Genomic DNA, 16,006 nt, shown 5'->3' with positions numbered 1-16,006 from the left:
ATTGTCAGATAAAAAAAAAAAAAAGCAGCAGTCATACAACAAAGGAAACATTTTTGCTCCTGCAGTGCACACTTAAATCATGGAACTCCTCGCCTGCTGTCACAGACTGGTATGGAGCCTAACAGGACACCTGGATTTCAATCCAGGTAAGATAAATCCCTTTCTGAAAAGGAGTTATTTGATGACACTTGGGGAAATTTTAAGCAGAAGGCTACGCAATTTAGAGGTTCTCCTTGTCTGACTTAGAGAAGCTCAGCACTTCTGTGAGGGTCACTGACTGGCCAGTTTTATTCTGGAGGTCTGAAGGCACAGTGCATGGCTCTGTGAGATTGCACAGATGCTGACACAAATCTAAATTTAAGTATCCTCACAAAATCTGAAACTTGCATCTCAGTAATAATAGCACTTAACTACTGACTACATTAATTTGTTTCATGGGGAAATAATCAGGTTTTGCTGAAGTGCTTATCAATTTATGGGGTTTTGTTTGTTTAAAAAAAAAAAAACCCAAACTTTCCATATACTTGGCATTCAAGCAGAAGCAGACTTCTGAGAGACCAAATTCCATGCTGCAGATCTGGATCTCACCATAAATCCTCCCTCCTAAATTTCTCTGAGAAGCACAAATACAATCTGCATTGGAATGAATGAGGAGTTACAGAAGTATTAGACTTCATATTTAAAGAGCCAACATACTTTGAATAAAGTTTAACAAAACAGTATGACAAAATGTCTGCTGGCAGTATGATGTACAGCAGCATAAAAAATTCTACTGCACTGATAGTAGGGACTACCTGAACAATCAGTTTAGCTTCAGAAAAAAATAAATGCCTCTTTCAATAAAATATACTAATCAACTGTTTTAAGATCCCACTCCTATACTAAAAAGGGTCTGTTTTATGAGTACCCAAATCAAACAAAGTCAAATTGTAATTCAAATGTTTAAAATGGTATTTAATGCTTTTATAGATAACAACTTTTTAAAAAAAATTAAACCTCAAGGCATATGTAGAAACTGAGACGGAAGTGAAATGCCCCATAACACTTAACAGACATTTAAATTACTCAACACCTGCTTACATACAGAAAAAAGCTAAAGTACTATTTATGGAAAAATATACAAGTTAAAGATAAATCTCCCAAAATCACAGGTTATTTTACTGTGGGATAACTGTGACAAGAAGAAAGGCAAGAACTTGGCATACAACTGGTTGAACTTTGATATCTGCCCAGATTCCAGACATGGGAATGATACACAGAAACTGCAACTCCCACTGGAGCAGAACCTCTGCCCATCTTCACTGCACTCAGCCTCTTTTGCATATCCCACAAAGGGAAAGTGGGATCAAGATTTATATCACTTATTAAGCTTTAAAAAGATAACCAGACCAACCAACCAACCAAGAAAATATCAAGCCACTAAAACATCATCCCCCCCAACCCATTCACTAGTAAGAGTAACACTGCTGTCTTGTGTTTTATTCCATCTGTACAAATGCACTGCCGTTCAAGTGCCATTCTGATTTACAAAGGAACAAGAGAAGTGTTTGTCAAAATATCATGGATTCCTTCGGGAACATTAAGAAAACATTGCAAAACTGATGTTCAATCCAGCAACACAGTACTCAGAGCTCCATAATGACTCGTCAAGAGAAGTGACAAAAGGAGGCATGCAATGGAGTTTTTATAGTAAAACAGTCTTGAAGTCTCAAGGTGCACTGACAACTCTGGCTTCTCATAGAGAGCATCAGAGAGGCTCTGGAGTGTCAGTGAGGAGGAGTTGTGACAGCATACTGCATATTTCACTGACAAATCATTTGGAAGCTGTCAGAAAGCTGGTGAAGAAAAAAAATCCACATGATCTGCAATGCCATTTTAGTAAATTTAAGATGATTACCATTCCCAGGGAGATTTGGGATATGCTGCATTAAGAGACAAGAGTAAAACTAAATGAACCAACAAAATAAAGAATTACATTATTGCTGTGCTGTAGCAGTACAAACAGAATAAGAATAAACATTTTAACCTGCTGTATTTCAACTACAAAGAGAAGGCACGAAACAGAAAAAGTAGCACTATGTACAGTTATCAATATTGTATAAGAATATAAAAAATGGAAGTTCTTAGGTTGTGTGGAACTCAAGAAAATCAGCAGATCCTGTGAATTTGTTAGTTTAATTTATTTAGACCAGAGACCAATGTGTCTCTTGGATTACAGAGAAAAAAGAACGGAAAAAAAAATGTACTTTTACAAAACTTGTAATTTTTCACTTCTCAATTAGACTTGAACAAATTTATTGAACATACCCTTAACATTTTTATCTTTCATCCTACAATCTGGGGATAAACAAAAGATGGTAAGACTTGGACGAACATCCCAGCAGTTCACGGGAAAACGAGTTGCGTCATGCTGGCTGGGGTGCAGAAGATGGCATCTTCAACCAGCTAAGCAACAGAAGCTATAGCTTAAAGGGCAAACTCAAAATTCTGTATGAGTGAATCAGGAAATCTCTCAGCATACAAAGAAGATTTGGCTATGTAAACAGGAAATATCCTGCTGTGTCTAAACGCCTCTTCATAAAATGAAATATTTTGGATTTCTCATTTGACCTTAGGCTCCCAAACAGTACAAAGACACAGCAGCTCTAAGCTCACGTAGCAAAAAGCCAACCATACTGACTGTATTTGTGAGAAATCTTTGTTAAATCTATTGCCAAGGTTACGTTTATGCCTACAAGAATCAGCTTAGACACACGTCTGTATTCTGTCAGTTTCCAATTAAACCAGTCATGGTAGTAGACAACAAAACACCGTATACACAGGAACTGTGAGAATTTTAAGTTTTTTTAAGTAGTTCAGACTATCTCTAGCTCAACAGGATAACAAAGCTAAGCTATTAAACACATTTTCCTGACATTAAGGATCTTTGAAAAATATTAAGTTTGCTGCCTTTACATACCTGTAAGACAGCAACTTTAACTGAACCTATTTAGTGCCTGTATATATGAAAAGAAAGCTAGTATTACTATCTTCAACTATTTGATTTTGTTTCAATGTATATTTCCACAGGCATGTACATACACTAAAATAATACAGTCTAGTGTTCAAAACTAAGAAAGAGGAAACAAAAAATAAGACAAAACAACAAAACTAGACACCAAAAACATCCCCCCAAGACAGTCACTACAGCATAGCACCTCTGTTTTGAATCACAACGCTGATACCAAAGTAAAGAGTACCAGAAGGAAACATCTGAAGCCTTATTTGCAAGTATTTTAAACATGAAAAACATTAAACTAAAGTAAAATGTCTTAAGGATGCATTCTTTACAGATTTCTAAGTTTCACTCATACATGTACATTCAAGGAATGTAACTTCATTGCTTACAAGTAGACTGAAAACATTTCTTTTTAAGGCAAGAAAAAAGTAATGTGATCAACAAGCCCTGCTATCCTGATCCGGAGTTTCAGGATTTAATACTTCAAGTCCAACAGCTATAAGTGAACAAGACTTCAACTTAGGGAAAAAAAAATCCAAACAATTTAAGATTTTCCAGCAATGAAGAGTCCATTATAGTCTTAAGGAAGCATCTTACTAGCTCTGCAGGTTTATAATCTCAATTTGTATAGCTTCTGCCAACACTTGGATCTTCATACATCTTGGTCTCTTAGCAAAACCTCCCATCAATAATTTTCCCTTTGATATAAATATAAATATAAACACAAAATATATAAATATAAATAATCTTTAACTTTCAGATTAAGTAATGGTGAAAAATGGTGCTACATGGTGTTTGTGGTCTTCAAGAAGCTGAGCCATGTTAATATGCTCTTCAAATGTTCAAAAGGGTCTTTGTACCTTCACAATTTTTCAGCATTCTCCAGAAAACAAGCAGCAGGACCAGACTCAACATCCATCAGTATCAAAATTATCCATAAAATCTTTAACTGATACTTGCAGACATAGTTTGGCATCTGTCAGCCTGCAAGCCCATGTTCACCTTATTAAATGTACTCATCTTCCTCTCCACCAGCCAGTTACTTTCCACAGTCAGTGTTAGCAGACCTGTAGGCATGCCACATTTGCTGTTTCTTGACTTGCTGAAAATGTTCCCAAAAAGATTATGCAAGGACAACAAAGAATGATTTGCTGTGATTCTAACAGTTTTCAACTCTCAAAAAAGAAAAGCATGTTTCCCAACACAGAAGTCTCACCACACTTAAAAACAAGAAGCAAGGGAATTCCCTCTAAAAACCAGAGTGAAGCACTGGCCATTATCAAGAAGAAAATATGTTGAGAACCTGCAGTGCATTTATTTCCTTGCTACTTCAGATGAACTAACTTACATTAATAAATTTATCTAATTAAGGTAACAAGTTCTCATATCCAACCTCTATAAAAGTAACCAGTCAGTAATTCCTAGACAAAGACCTATGAGTAAAAACAATCTCATAGGCATTCATGATGCTTACCAAATTACTGTTAGTTTTTCCAATTTGCACTGTTTTTCCTTAGTTTTAACGAACAGGCTTGGTCAATAATATTCTGAAACTGGGAGAGGAAACAAAAAAACAGGAGAGGGGAAGAAGTAGTACTTCATTTCAGTGTCTGCAAATAGTTAATCAAAAATTAATATTCCCAAAGATTATTTTAACCCCACCTACTTGCAGCTTAAACCAACTCCTGTTTAACCAGATCTGATACCAACTGAAAGCAGCGATTCTTTTCCCCAGGTCCGTTTTGTACTATTGGGCCTCTGGCTGGTTCCTACTCTCTGTCTCTTCAAAGCACAACTCAGATGGAGAAACCAACCCCTTAAATGCTGAGAATGCCAAAGCCCAACTCTTGATGGCACTGACTTTTATGCAAATAACACATACCATGAGATAAGATTCACAAAAGCATCTCTGAGTACACAGAGCAAAATAAAATTTTTATTATAAGCAAACTATTACTTTCCATTAAGAAGCCATTAGTTAATTTTTCTTTTTCTGTACTAAAACAGATTCTTCATAGAAATATGGAAATTAGTGCACCTTCACAGACTATCCTGAGCTGGAAGAGACCATCAAGTCCAACTCCTCGCCCTACACAGGACAAGCCCAAGAACCCCAACATGTGCCTGAGAACATTGCCCAAGCACTTCTTGAACTCTTGGAGGCTTGCTACCATAATTGCTTCACTGGGGAGTCTGCTCCAGTGCACAACCACCCTCTGGCTGAAAAAAACTTTTCCTAATATCCAACCTAGAGGTAAAATATTTTATAAATACTTTTTATTTACCCTAGAAGGTAAAATAATTGACAACACTTTATAAATGAACAGATGTATTTTTACACATAGATGTTTTAGCAGGATCAGTCTCTAAAATGTTCTCATAACTTTTGTTTTTCCCCAGAATAAGGGGATTTTACCACTCTGAGAGTAAAGCTCAAGTCTTACTTATTTCAAGGTTTCGTGGAAGGTAAGCGACATGGCTCCACAGCTCCCCTGTGTATGTAGGCTAACTGGTAACTCACGAGAGGATCATGGAAAGGTATTTAGTTTTTTTCTTGAAGTATCATTATACAGCTTGTTTAAATGGCAGTAGTAGTTCTAGACATGAAAAGGTTCAAAAAGGGAACTTTTTTTTAAAATTGATAACCTCAGGCTCAGAGCAAGCTTTTTCAAAGCAGTAAGTTTCTTCTGCGTGCTCCCTGCAGAAGCTTATAAATATATAAATAATTTCAGGCTTAGAGGAAAATCACCCCTCTAAAATATTCATGGATTTAAAGTAACAGTTTATACAAATAGTAAATTTCACAGAAGATAGGTTCTTGTGTTCTCTCTACTTCTACCTCTCTTAACTCCTCCTCATCCTTTGTAAACAAAGGTTAAAAGTAAATAAGCCAGAAAAGGGTGAGAAGATGGAAGGAATGGAATGTAAACTTTCTGAATAGCATGGCCCCAGAGCTCCAAAAGCTTTGACAATACTGATAATCTAGGCAGGCTTTTGAACATCAACATGTACTACCACAACATTGCAAATCTCTCTGCTCTTCTATTTAAATAGGACCTGCACTTTTAAGAACTGTGGCTTTTAAGAACTGATCTGCCCATATTTACACTGACATTTGGCCACTTCTTGAAATTAATCTAATTTTTACAGCAGAAGGAAAAAAAAATCCAGTTATCTCTTCTTGTGTATTTTCAATTAGCAAACAAAGAACTTAACTCAAAAGGAAATGTCTTTACTAGGAAACCCAACTTCCTGTATTGGTTGTTTTACCAAGAATTTGTGGGGTTTTTCTGTGCATGGTGGTGAGACGGTGGCAAAGGTGAGGACTAGGAGAAGAAGAACAAAGATGATTTTTATATTTTATTATTTTCTAGAAGCAAACAGGTGCTTACCCAAGTATTTTTGTGCAGAAAGCAGCAGGAAGGGGTCATCACAAAAAAATTATATCCTTAACAGGTCAGCTGAATGACCACTTCATCTAAGATATACTGTAAAAGAATTAAAAGCCTTTGCAACTTTTTAATGATTCATTCCCCTATTCTTTTCCGAAGTTCACCTGTCCCCATGAACAACAAAACAAGTCTCAGTCATCAAATGCCTAGACAGCAGTTGCTTGTTAGAAGAGGAACCAAAACGTTTCTCTTCCAAAGGCAGAAGCACTGAAAGCACTTGGGGAAGAGCTTTACTGGGTTTACACAACAAGGCAGAGGTGGAGGAGGGCAGCAGAGGTGGCTTCTGTGAGGAGACATCAGCAGCTATCTCATGTCAGACAGATGGTTCTACAGAATCAAATCACAGAGTCACAGAATACCAAGCTGGAAGGGACCTCAAGAGTCATCCGGTCCAACCTCTTGGCAAAATCACAAATAGATTCTTCTTACTGTTACCTATTTTATTTTTCATGATGTTTATTTTACTTACAAGCTTTTATAGTAGAAAATTAATCCTAAAGGTGATACCTACTTTGATTTACATAATATCTTTCTGAGACCAAGAGTACCTTTGTAAACAGACACTATTACCCACATCTGGCATGCAAACCTCTCCTTAATCAACTTGCAAATCAACTAATACGAGCAGTAGAACAAATTAGATGACCGAGGCATTGCAGCACCTTGTATCCTGCTTTAATATTGAGCTAAAAGAAGACAAGACTTCTTAAGACATACAGCATTTCCATACTGTTTTGCCACGTCTGATATTAATCAAAACACCAGAGTGCAGTAACATGTTTAAGCTTTTGTATCCTGTGAAATACAAGTTTGCATAATTCAGAAGAGGGAAGTGATTTAAACTGATAACTTCTAACTAATCTGAAAAACTACACTGTAAGGTAGCCTGGAGTTTATAACCTGCTGTGAAATATACCTTTCTAATGAAAGCTATTTGCACTTCACAGGGTGCCAGTGGGAGGTTACATTACTGCCCAACAGTACTTCAATTCCATATTAATATGGAAGAAGGTCAAGTTATTTTTCTTCAGTTTAAATATATATTTCATTGCTACTGCCTGTAAGATCCTGAGACTTTTTCACCTTTAATCATACACTTGAGGAATCCATAGCACCACATAGTCAAAAGACCATAAGCATTGATTTGATTTAATGATTGATGTTCTCACAGAACATGGAAAGATAAGACTTATGAAAACTATTATACTAGCTTTGCTTTCCCTACTTTTAGAGCTCTTGAAAACTTAAAAGTCAATTTAAAAAGGCATAAAAAAGAGCTACTAAAATGACCAAGAAACCAGAGAACCTCTTAGAAGAGAGGATGTGAACAGCCTGTTCAGTCCAGCAAAAGGATGTGATTATTCACCAAGCAAATCCAAGTAAACAACAATGCTGAGTGAAAGGAAAATTAGCATAAACAAGTTTGAAATTCCAGATTAAATTTATTTTTAATGAGTTATCCAACTCTCAGAGTAACAAGATTCTAGAACAGTCTTCTAGTAGAAATAGAATAAATTAAATAAATAGCGGAATAAAAATTGTTTTTAAAATGGAGCTTGACAAGTAGGGCTTACATTATGTAATACTAGCAGGAGACTGGATGCAATAAAGTAAATCCATGGTACCAAATTTCTCTATATTTCAGATTTATTTATAATTACAGTTTTGAGAAAAGGAAAAATAGAAAAGGCAAAGATATAGCACTGGCTTACTTATTCAGTGGGAAGAAGGACTGTATTGTCCTCTGTATTTTTTTTTTTTTTTTTTGAGAGGATGAATATGAAGTTATTTACTATTACAGGAAACTGCAAATTGCTGTAGCACTTCTGCCCACAAAAACCCAAGAGATCTGGACAAGTTCAGTGACCACAGCATCATATTTTCCATTGTAGTAAAGACAATATTCCTGAAGCAGCTGGTCTCTTATTAATAGAATTCATTTATCTTTTTCATAGCAAATGAAGCACACAGTAGACAACGAGCCAACTGGCCCATTCAGAAACAGATTAAATTTGACCTTTTAAAGAAATCAGTTTAAAAATCCTAATGTAAAAAAAAAATCCACAATATTTTTTTCAAGCAGAGATATTTCATATGGCACTTGAAACTCGAAACTGCTCCTTTGGTAGCCTGACATAATCCAATTACCAAGTTTCTCTAAAGAATACCAGTTTCAATATTAAGGCTTAAGAACACCCATGTTGAGTCATTCAAGGTCTTTGTTAATACAGTAATCATTACTGACAGTATGGAAATTCACTTGCAGGTACTACTGGTTCCAAATTAAACATCATGTGATGGCCAGAAAATAATGCTCTGTAACAGTCTGCTACATCCTGATATTACGTCTATTTGGCTAAAGATAATATGATACAGACTGCAGCTGCTTTAAGCACTAGAGGAAGCAATTAAGATCCAACCAGCTTACTGTTGGTATCTCTAAACAAAAGGCAGAGCACTGTTAGAAATGTTTTTGACAGTTACATCCATAATCCATAGATATTGCAAACACCATCTGAGGTTGCACAGGACCCTACAAATGCCTATCAGAAGTAAGAGGACAGCAATGGAACAGATAACTTCAAAAACAAAACCTAATTGCAATGAGTAAGTTTCAATTTCCTTTTAGTGGGATAAAAGAAAATGTAGTTTGTCCCTGTAAATACTAGCTGTAGGACAGGGCTGAAGTAGGCATGATGACCACGTGCACTCCAAGAAGCTGCTGCTGACTGCCATGAATGCTTACTTACTAAGTGTGACTCTGGGAATATCCCAGAACAACACAGATCACATGGTTCGGTTTATTTAGCATTGTATCTTTACGTACAGCCATACTAAGAGGGAATTTATTTTTTTTTTTTAATTGGGAATAATGTACTTAGGGACTAAGAAATATAAGCTACAGCTACATAAATAGAGTGACTGCTATCAAACTTCAGCAGTCAGTATTCAATGAACTCGGTCTTGCTTCACTTAGAATCTGGAAAAGACATTGCAAAGACAATCTTATGCAAATATGTGAGGCAAAGATATCTGGGAAAATGCATCTCTCTGGAAAGATACAAAGGCTTTGGTTTTTTCATGAAAAAAATGAATCCCCAAAGAGATAAAAAGATCATAAATTCTTATGCTGCAATTTTGTCCTTTTTTTTTCCAGGGAGCTAATCTCCAAAGTTTCCCTGTGTGTAAACAGGTTCATCACTGTATTTTTATTATTAGGTTTAGTAGAGAAGTGAATCATCCCTGAAAACCCTGAAATATGCCAAACAATTTAAGAGTCTTTTTATATGTGAAATTTCAATAAAACCCTCGTAAATAACATCCCCTTGTACCCCTTGCAAAAGACAGTATTTCCATCTTGTGTCTGTTTCTCCTTGTGTCAAGTAATAAAATAAAACTAATGACTACTACTAAATTACGAAATCCTAAAGATATCTGCTAAATCTTATTTATATTACATGTATACATAACACCACATCTTTGCATTATTTGCATCATTCTAAGACACTTGAAAAAGTATAGTATCACTTAAAACAGCTGTAAATACACTGAACTTTCAACCACTTAACCCAAAACTTAGGCAGCTCTCATCTTCGAATATGTGAATTTGACAAGACTTAAGATGGAGAGGGCCTCAAAAATCAGAGGGAGAAACAGAAGGCTTCTGCACACACTGAGCTGTAAGATCACCTGTACAAGATGAATGTCACTTTTCTGGATTGTTAAATACAATACTCATTAATGTTGGCAATTCAGTAGGCCTATTATGGAAATTAAAAGTATACAAGTAATTCTATAATGGAATTTCCTATATAATCTATAGGACAACACCCTAGACTAGGTTGCTTTTTCAGAAGATAACTACAAAGAAATTACAAAGCACATGACTGGAATAAGTACAGGGGAAAACAGACTTGATGTTTTAATTGAAAACAACCTAGAATGATCACGAAGGAACAATATCAATTCTGCCCTAAGAGTCATTCTACAGCTGGACCTCACAACGTGACTCATTTAGACATATGCACTTTCAACATGCACCTGAAAGATCTATTAAATTAGGTAGCTGAAGAAATTACGAACTCAACAGTTACCTAATAATCAAGAAGGTCAGTTGTAACAGGAAAGCATTTGTTCTATAAAGTTTTTTACCCTCTTAATTCCTAAGTTGACAACAAAACCCCTCTTCTGGGTGCACTAAAAGATTATATGCTTCTACTTAAATGTGCCTATACACAGGGCTAAAGCTCTGTCAAAAGATAAATTTTTAATATAATAGGCATTACATCTTACATGCATAAACTAAATCTTTCAAGAGATAGCAATGCATTTAGTAGCTTAGCTGTGTAAATCCTAATTGTAGGGCAAGGCTGAAGCAGGCACAGTGGCCATGCAGATGGGATGCTAACACTTAGCTAAACTGAAACATATCACCTGTGTTGTCCTGGGCTACTCACAGAACCCAGATTATTTAGAAAGACAATGAAACAGTGCAAAAATGCTAGGAAAAAGCTGTTGAGGATTTTATATCAATTCTAGCTTTATCAGTTCCCACTGTATTCACAGTAGTCAACTGCTGCTTCATGGAACACAGGACTACAGCTCTGCATGCCACCTTGGAAAGCAGCACTCTTCAGAATTAATGTAGCAAAACCACATTACAATAAAGTCTGACTCATTTTGGGACCACTCCAAGTAAAATGCAAAATATTTGCATACTACTTTGAGCATATTTGTTCTATCTTCAACTTACGTGGAATCTGCCAGGTATTTATAAACATTGCATTGTTACAGTAACTTGAATACTGATTGTGAAAATATTAAAATTTTGTAACATTTGTAATACAGAAGTTTAATTTTTCCTGAAAAACCATGGACATGCTGTCATTTCACATAATAAAACTTACATTTAGCAACCTTTAGAATAACATTGTGTTTTCTAACTGTATTAAGTCAGTTTCACTGTCTCTTCTCTAAGCACGGTCAGGGTGACATATTCCAAAACTCATTTCCCTTTAAGCTCTGCAGCACAGTCCATTTTTTTTTTTTTACCCCATCTGAACTGATCCTACAAAATGATGTGTAAATAAAAATCCTAGATCACCTAGAGATAAAACTTGGTAAATAATGCCTGTTTTGTTTCTGGGCTTTAAAGTTATTAAATATTCAAAAATCAAAGAACAGAGTTATCACTGACCTCAACTACTTCACAATTTGATTTTAAAACACATTTTAAGAAATTTGAAAAAAAATATAAGGCTTGTGTAAGTATTTTACACTTCACTGATTTTAAAGGTGAGTAGGAGCCACTAATTTGCTTAAACAAGTCAAATTTCTGTGCTCTAGAAAGATACAATAGTGCTACTTGCTATAACAGGTACACTGTCCTTGCAGCATCTACAACAGAGTCTTTAGAGCATAAGTCTAGGATTTCTAAATTGTTGAGAAAAAATCCAAACATTTTCTCAGCAGTCCTAAAACAGGAATTAAGGCAATATTCTATAGAAGAATGACACAATCATGAAATCAAGGGATTTGAAATGAACAAGAGGACAAAGATTTCTTACTATACCAAAACAAACTTCATTTGTCTAAGGCTAAAAGACACAACATTCTGGATCGGTATATAGCATACAGTAAGCATTGTGTCAAATAGAATAACATTTGAAGTAAAAGGTTTGAAAAATCATGAGAACTTACAAATTAAGAAGTCATTACTTGAGATAGAATATTGTTCTAAATCCTGCAAGGACTCATAAGCCTTCTCCCCAAAACTAATGGGATTACTCAGTTCAGAATCAGGGTTCAAATTACTTCTCAAATATAATTAATATTTGTTCTACTGCAATCTGTGTTTGACAGTCATAAACTGGCTAGTGGTGGAAGGGACCTTAAAGATCACCAAGTTCCACACCTCCTCCCATGGGCAGGGACACCTCCCGCTAGACCAGGTTGCCCAACCAAGGCCCACCCAACCTGGCCTTGAACTCTTCCACAAAGGGGGCATCCACAGTTTCTCTGGGCAACCTGCTACAGAGTTCCACTGGCCGCACAATGAAGAATTTCTCCCTAATATCCAATCTAAACCTACCCACCTCATTACCCCTTGGCCTATTCACTGCATATCCTTGTAAAAAGTCCCTCTCCAGCTCTTGTATGTCTCTCTTTAGTTACTGGAGAGCTGAAGGAAGGTTTTCCCAGAGCCTTCTGTTCTCCAGGCTGAACAGCCTCAACCTTCAGACAGCCTAAGAAGAAAGTTGTGTTTGTTCATATTTGATCTGGACCCAAAAGCAGTCAGCTGTCAGTGCTAGTCGAGGTCAAAAAAGTACTCATGTGGTATCCTAATCTGTCATTACTACTTTTTGGACCAAGTTTGTAATAGTAAGTTTTAAGTTTTTACTACTCAAAACAAGCTCAGACTTTTTGTTATGCAGAGAAAGCTTTTTAGCAACAAGAAAGGCTCAAAGTACAAATAAACTTTTTTGCCTGTAAAGAAAAGTGTACCAGTAAGTTTTCAGAGATATACATAGACTGATACACACACACACACGCACTTATTTCTGTGTAATTGGTGATCTCACATCCTGTGGGCATGGGTTCAGGAATCTATTAAATTTAATACAAATTCACATAAGATGTTAGACTTGTACCAAGCTACTCAATAAAACTGTGTCCAGAAATACACGCATTTATGTGAAAAAAACTCTCAAAAAGGCAATAGCTGTTTTATGTAAATGCAATGCTTTATGTAAACTGTAAATATAGAGTTGATGCATGAACAAGTACAATTCAACCCTACTGCTGGGCAAACAAAATTCTCACCATTTTTACCTCCTAGGTAAGGACATAAACTTTGGCTTTAGACTGCGGGTCAGAAACAGTTCTTAAGAGCTACAGAGCTCAGAGCAACACCTGTTCTGCGTCCACATAACAAGCAGTACTGCTACATCTAACCCGACAAAAACTGAAATACTGTGACAATGCGGCAGATATTTCCAAGGATTAAAGCGATTCTTTCTTTTTACTATGTCATGTTGCAAAAAGAGTCGCTGTAAGTTACTTCTCTGCTCTCCGTGAAGGAAAACTTTGGGCAACAGGTGAGACATCCAAAGTGACTTAAAGACAAGAAGTAGGTGGCAAGGTTTACAGGACGGGAGGACAAACCGAGTCTAGTGGCGCTCCTGGGCGATTCCCAGCTTTCACTTTATGATCTTCAGAGCATGACTGCTGTTTTCATGCCCCAGAAAGCTGTCACCGCTCAACTCACAGATCTTTAAAAGCACTACACTGTTCGTGTTTATCTCTGCTCTCAGAACTTTCAAAATACATAAAAGTTCATCTGGGGAGGAAGATATAAACTCTCCCTATATCTCCACTGCATTATGTCACTTTGCCCACTTATTACGAACATCTTCGTTATCTGAAGACACACAACTAGCAGCCAGCGTGCCAAAAAGAGACCCCGCCGCAACACTCCACGCCTGGTCCGTGGCGTACAGCGATCTACACGGCGGCTTTCCGCCCCAGCCCCGACCCCGGGCTCTGCCCGCATCCCCAGGCGGGACCACCTGGCCGGCCCGCGCCCCGGCGGCGCCCACGCTCTGCCCGCGGCCCGGCGGGGAGGGCGCGGCCGGGCCCCCGGGCCGGGGCAGGGCCCCGCCGCCCCCGCTCCCCCGGGACACCCACCCGGCCCCGCCGCGGGCGAGGCGAGGCGAGGCAGGCGGGGAGCGGGGAAGGGAGGGAGCGGGGCAGAGAAAGTTGAGGAGGCGCCTTTCGGCGGCTGCCGGCAGGGGAGCCCGCGCCCGGCGCCCATTCAAACAAAAGAAGCCCCTTCTCCTGCCAGCCACCGCCGGTCCCACCGCCCGACTCACTTCGCAGGGCCCCGATGAGGAGGCTTCCGTCCTTAATCAGCTCCTTGATGAACTTGTTCGTCCTCTCCAGCTCGATCTCGTGACACTTGAGGCGCTCCCTGAAATCCGGGCTGTCCAAGTAGGAGTCGCTGAACTCCAGCGTGGGCAGCCCCATGGCAGCGGTGGCGGCCGCAGCCCCCCGGTCGGCGGCGGAGGGAGGGAGGGAGGAACGGAGGGAGGGCCGCGCCGAGAGACGGCGCCGAGAGCAGAGGGAAAAGCGGGAGAGCGGCGAGACGAGGGGCGGCTGCCGCCTCCCCGGAGAAGCTCCCGACCCGCCGCACCGGCCCGTTGGCAGCGGAGGCGGCGCGCTGCGGCCGCTGTCACCCAGCTACATCGCTGTCCCCGGGACACCGAGGGCTCCCGGCGCCGCCGCCGCTCCGCCGCTTCCGGCAGCGCTCGCTCTTCCTCCCTGCCCGGCGCTAACTCCAGTGCGAACCTCCCCCGGCCCGGCCGAGGAATTCCTCCTCCTCCCGGCGCGGCATGCTCACACGCCGGGGACGCGGCCCGGCAGTGCCCGCCCCTCGCTCGCCGCCCCTCCGCGCTCTGCCCTCCAGCGGCCGCTACGGCCCGGGGCGAGGCGCAGGGTCTGCGCGGCTGGGCGGGCTCCGGCGCTCCTCGCCGCCTCCTTTACCAGGGGCTTTGGCACGGCCAGAGCAAAGTCGGGAGGGAGGATCCCGCACCGGGGCACGGAGCACTGGGGCATTGCAAAGGGTGCGGGTGGAGGAGGCCGGTTTGTGTGGGGTGAAGCGGGGGAGCAGCCGCGCTGCTGGGGCAGGAGCGATGCCGGCCCGGGGGCTCCTGCCTCCGCTGGAGGAGCCGCAGCAGCCGGGGCCGGAGGCAGCCAGCCCCAGCGGGCCTGCTCTGGCCGGGGATCCCGCTGGCACCCTGGCCAGCCTGCCTCGTGTGCGCCTCCGGCCTGTGGCGGGGCCGCGCCCCAGGGACGGGCAGGCGCAAGGGTGGGAGCATCCCTGTTCTGCCATAACACCTGGTTGCTATAAAGGGGATATAGCTGAGCCAGATCCATCCTAAAGATGAGCGTCGAGCCTGGTTTCTGTAGAAAAGTTGGTTTTTACAAGTATGTGAGTGGGCTTTTCACAGTAAACAGAAACACTTTGATTCATTCTTGTATGTTTGTTTTTCTGGAGCGGTTTATCCAGACGTACCATATCAGTATGTATGTATACAAATATACATACTGGATTTAAGGAGAGCTCTCTGTAAACACACCTTCAAGTCGGCAGCAACTCAATTGGAAACAACCATCAAGGCATGGCCATGAAAGTAATTGTACTTCAAGACAGCCCACCTCTTGCCAAAAATGGCTTTCAGGAAGACAGCCATGCACCCACTCCTACCAAATGATTGTCACCGTGTCTACACAGTTGAATATGGAAGTGTGGGAAGGTTCAATGCTCCTACATGCTGTAATTCCTTGATAGAATTTGTGTTTTTCACACTTCTTAACTTTTCGTCAAAACATACATCTTTGTATTCACAATACATTTTTGTGTCAAAAATGCAGAAGAGAGGCTACCATTTCAGCTAATACAGCATGACAAATTTCTTCAAGTGAAAAAATAATTATTCTCATTTTTCACAAGGCTGAGACTTCCTCAGGACAGTATCAGAGTTAGATGTCAGTGTTG

The 16,006-nt window shown here is 39.9% G+C and overlaps 1 protein-coding gene across 2 annotated transcripts in view; it reads right to left on the bottom strand.

Moving 5' to 3' along the window:
* Nucleotides 1–14,751, bottom strand: part of ARHGAP42 (Rho GTPase activating protein 42) — a 139,909-nt gene extending 125,158 nt beyond the window's left edge. For both annotated transcript variants that reach the window (XM_058824989.1, XM_058824990.1), the window contains exon 1: nucleotides 14,322–14,751. In XM_058824989.1, coding sequence (XP_058680972.1) covers nucleotides 14,322–14,475 — 154 coding nt within the window. In that variant the 5' untranslated portion in view covers nucleotides 14,476–14,751. The remainder of the gene's footprint in view (nucleotides 1–14,321) is intronic.
* Nucleotides 14,752–16,006: the final 1,255 nt, after the last annotated feature.

This window comes from Ammospiza caudacuta, chromosome 2, assembly GCF_027887145.1.
Source record: "Ammospiza caudacuta isolate bAmmCau1 chromosome 2, bAmmCau1.pri, whole genome shotgun sequence".
NCBI lineage: Eukaryota > Metazoa > Chordata > Aves > Passeriformes > Passerellidae > Ammospiza > Ammospiza caudacuta.
The sequence above is the reverse complement of the archived record's forward strand: the minus strand, read 5'-3'. Positions and strand labels throughout refer to the sequence as shown.